Source organism: Ailuropoda melanoleuca, chromosome 17 (assembly GCF_002007445.2).
Source record: "Ailuropoda melanoleuca isolate Jingjing chromosome 17, ASM200744v2, whole genome shotgun sequence".
In the NCBI taxonomy this organism is placed as follows: domain Eukaryota; kingdom Metazoa; phylum Chordata; class Mammalia; order Carnivora; family Ursidae; genus Ailuropoda; species Ailuropoda melanoleuca.
In genome coordinates this window covers 15,950,390-15,953,314 of record NC_048234.1, presented here as the reverse complement: position 1 = coordinate 15,953,314, position 2,925 = coordinate 15,950,390, and the positions used below count along the sequence as shown (strand labels likewise).

Below are 2,925 nucleotides of genomic sequence, written 5' to 3'. Positions count from 1 at the left end.
AACACCATCCTCAGGGACCACAAAGGGCAGCGCCTGCAGAAGGCCGCGCTCATTGTGCAGGAGGGCGCCACCAGCATCCTGGCGCTGCTCTGATAAGCAGCTGTCAGAAAGGAGGGGGCTGCGGGGAGCAGAGGGGGAGGGGAGGGAGAGGCCGCTGTTATCAGGCTGGAGGGCCAGCCTTGAGCTGCTGCACTGATGTCTTATCTCAAGTATGCTCCTGTCTTGCAAGCTGAAAAATCTCCCTAAAAAGAGAGAGGTGGGAGCAGGGCTCCAGTTCTGCGTCCCCTCCCCCACTCCCAGCGCCTGGGAGCCTGTAACTCAGCCCCACAGGAAGACGGAGTAGGTGCCATCCGGTCCCAGTCCGGGGCTTCAAAAAGCACTTGGAACCCTGCAAACCACCACCCCCTCAGACGGGAAGCTCCTACCCTCAATAAAGAGAATAAGTCTGTTTCGGTAAGTTTATTGCAAAACAATTCAAAGCTGCAGCAGCATATCCCTTTAGAAACCGGAGCATCGCCCCGTCCTCTTTGAAACAGCGGTGCAGGCTGCTCAGTCCATCAGAGCTCCTGCAACTGTCCGAGTCCAGGCCTCGCCCGCCTGGCCTTTCCCCTCCTTCCTGTCGAGAGCGCAGGCTGCTGAGTCACGACTGCCCGGCCGGTCCGTCCTTCCCGGCCCCGCGGCCGACGGCCCGCCTCCGGCCTTCCCCGGCAAGCAGCCGCTCCCCACACTCGCAGAGTCCCGGGCTGGGGGCCAGCCCGCCCCTGCCGCCGCCGGGCCCCTCCTGCAGGGACCGCCCCTCCTCGCAGCTCTCCACTCAGCACTCCGGTCCTGCGCCCTCCGAGGGCGCATCCACAGAGCCAGCCGCGCGCTAGGCGCCCCGGGGCGTCACCACGTCGATCAGACCAAGGCCCCTTCCGGGCTGTCACTCGGGGAGGGTGATACTGGGCACCCAGTCGTTGACGCTGCGGCTCTCTTCGCAGAACACGCTGAGCTTCTCCAAGGCGGGGTCCTTCCACGCGTCCTCATTGGGGTTCTGCGGGGAGAACGCAGAGGTCAGCCTGGCTGGCCGCTGGCCGCTGGCCGCGGCGGGGCGACGCCGGGGCGGAGGCGGCACTCACCGAAATGAGGATACAGTGCAGGTCTCCCGGCGCTGCAGCCTCGTCGCCGGCGCCCACTATCGCCGCCAGCCGCTGCACGTCGCCCACGCGCACGATGTCTATGTCGTTCTCACAGCAGAACGCCTGGATCAGCGTAAAGTGGATCTGCAGCGCGATGTCGCCCTCGTCCTCCGCGTCGGCCGCCAGCACGCAGAAGGTCACGTTGTCGGGGTCCCTGTGCAGGCGGGGACCGGGTGGTGAGGGCAGGGCGGCGAGCCCGGAGGGGGCCCCCCGCCGCCGTCTCCCCGCCGCCCCCGGTGGCCCCACCCGGGTCCGCGTCCACACTCACACATTCAAGACTTTGGCGGACTCATAGACGCCGGCGGTGAGGCAGCCCTGGCGCTGCGCCGACAGCAGCAGCTCGTGCAGCGCTTTCCCGGCGCCCTGCATCCTGCGGACGAGCCAGCGCGGTGAGCGGGGACCGGCCAGAAGGCGCGGCGGAATCCCCAACCCCGAAGACACACCCCGGCCGCCCCGGCCCCGGGGATGCGCTCCCGGTGCCCAGCTCCCACCCAGCGGCTCCCCGTCCCGGCGGGCCCCGAAGGCGGCCGCCCGAGCAGCTGCAGCCAGGACAGGGACCGGCTCCCCGCGCCCCGAGACGTCCGGCGCCCGGCGCCGACCCACCTGGCGGTGCTTTCGGGAACCGTATCTTGGCCGCGGATTTCCTCCAGAGTCATGGTTCAGTCGGAGAGCAGCTAGTTATCCACGAAAGGAGCGAGCGGCGCAGACGCGGCGGGGATTGGGAAGACGGGGAAGCCGAGGCAGCCAGGCAGGCCCAAGGCTGGCGAGTGCGCCGCGGCCCGCCGCGCACCCTTTTATAGGCCCGGCCGCGGCGCCGCCAGCTGGCGCGAGGCTGCGCGCCCATTGGCCGGCTCCCGCTTTCTGATGCAAATGAGGCGGCCGCCGCGGCTCGTGCCAGAAGGCCACGTGGGGAGGGGTGCGGGGGATGACAATGCCTCAAATCTGCCGCTTTTGTCGGGGTGTTACCAGGCAGACTGGAGCCTGCAGATTTCACTCGCCTTTTTGTTTTTTTAAGTCCTTAAAAGGAAAAAGTTAAAAAAAAAAAAAACCTTGCTTGCTAATAGGACGCCGCAATTTATAAAATGCCCCTTAGGGGAAATTAAGATTTTTTTTGCATTTATTTTTGTCTCTACCTTTCTATTTGTTTCTTTACTTTTAATTGAAAGTTTATGAGACTGTTGCTTTTAAACCGGAACTTAAAGTAAAAACACCCAGCGCGGGCTTTAAGCTTGCAAGAAGCCTGGCCACAGCCCCTTCCAGCGACAGCGCGATCCGGAGCGCGCCGGCAAGGCCTCCCCGCAAGCTCAGCGCCCCGACCTTGCCGCGCTGGAGGGTCCGAGCCGACCTCCCCGCCCGCAGCCCGGCGCCGCGGGGCGCTGGGACGCGCGAGCAGATTGCGGCCGGCGCACGCGGCTCGTTTGCATTTCTATGGAGAGCGCACAATAGCGGAGGTCTGGCGTGTGGCGGTTTGCAGGAGGGACAATCGAGGCTTTCTCTTCATAGCGACACTGTCCACCTGCCGCAGGGTGGGGTGGGTAGGGCCCCGCCGCGCGTGGGGGTCGCGGGGCTACCCGGCGCGTGGGGGTCGGGCCACTTGCGGCTCCTGCGCCCTTCAGTGCGCATCCCCTGCACCGGTGCCCTGCACGACCGGTCCGTTTGCATGCAATCCCCCCTCCCTCGCTCCCGGGTCCTCGCACCGGCAGCCGCACAGTCTACGCAGCCAGGTGCGCTGCGCGGAGACCGGGGG

The 2,925-nt window shown here is 65.9% G+C and overlaps 1 protein-coding gene across 1 annotated transcript; it reads right to left on the bottom strand.

Moving 5' to 3' along the window:
* Window positions 1-444: 444 nt before the first annotated feature.
* On the bottom strand, window positions 445-1,933 carry GADD45G (growth arrest and DNA damage inducible gamma). Its single transcript, XM_034647166.1, has 4 exons — window positions 1,782-1,933; window positions 1,447-1,548; window positions 1,119-1,332; window positions 445-1,033 (listed from the first exon to the last, which is right to left on the bottom strand). The coding sequence occupies exons 1-4, from the start codon at window positions 1,832-1,834 to the stop codon at window positions 923-925; spliced, it is 480 nt and encodes a 159-aa protein (XP_034503057.1). The 5' UTR covers window positions 1,835-1,933; the 3' UTR covers window positions 445-922.
* Between the last annotated feature and the right edge of the window lie 992 nt (window positions 1,934-2,925).

What these genes read in the sequence shown, in the direction of transcription:
- GADD45G (XM_034647166.1), bottom strand. Translation starts at nt 1,834, where the DNA reads ATGACTCTGGAGGAAATCCGCGGCCAAGATACGGTTCCCGAAAGCACC. An exon ending in GTTCCCGAAAGCACCGCCAG is followed by an intron (nt 1,549 to 1,781) that starts GTGGGTCGGCGC and finishes GCTCGTCCGCAG; the next exon opens with GATGCAGGGCGCCGGGAAAG. An exon ending in TGCACTGTATCCTCATTTCG is followed by an intron (nt 1,034 to 1,118) that starts GTGAGTGCCGCC and finishes TTCTCCCCGCAG; the next exon opens with AACCCCAATGAGGACGCGTG.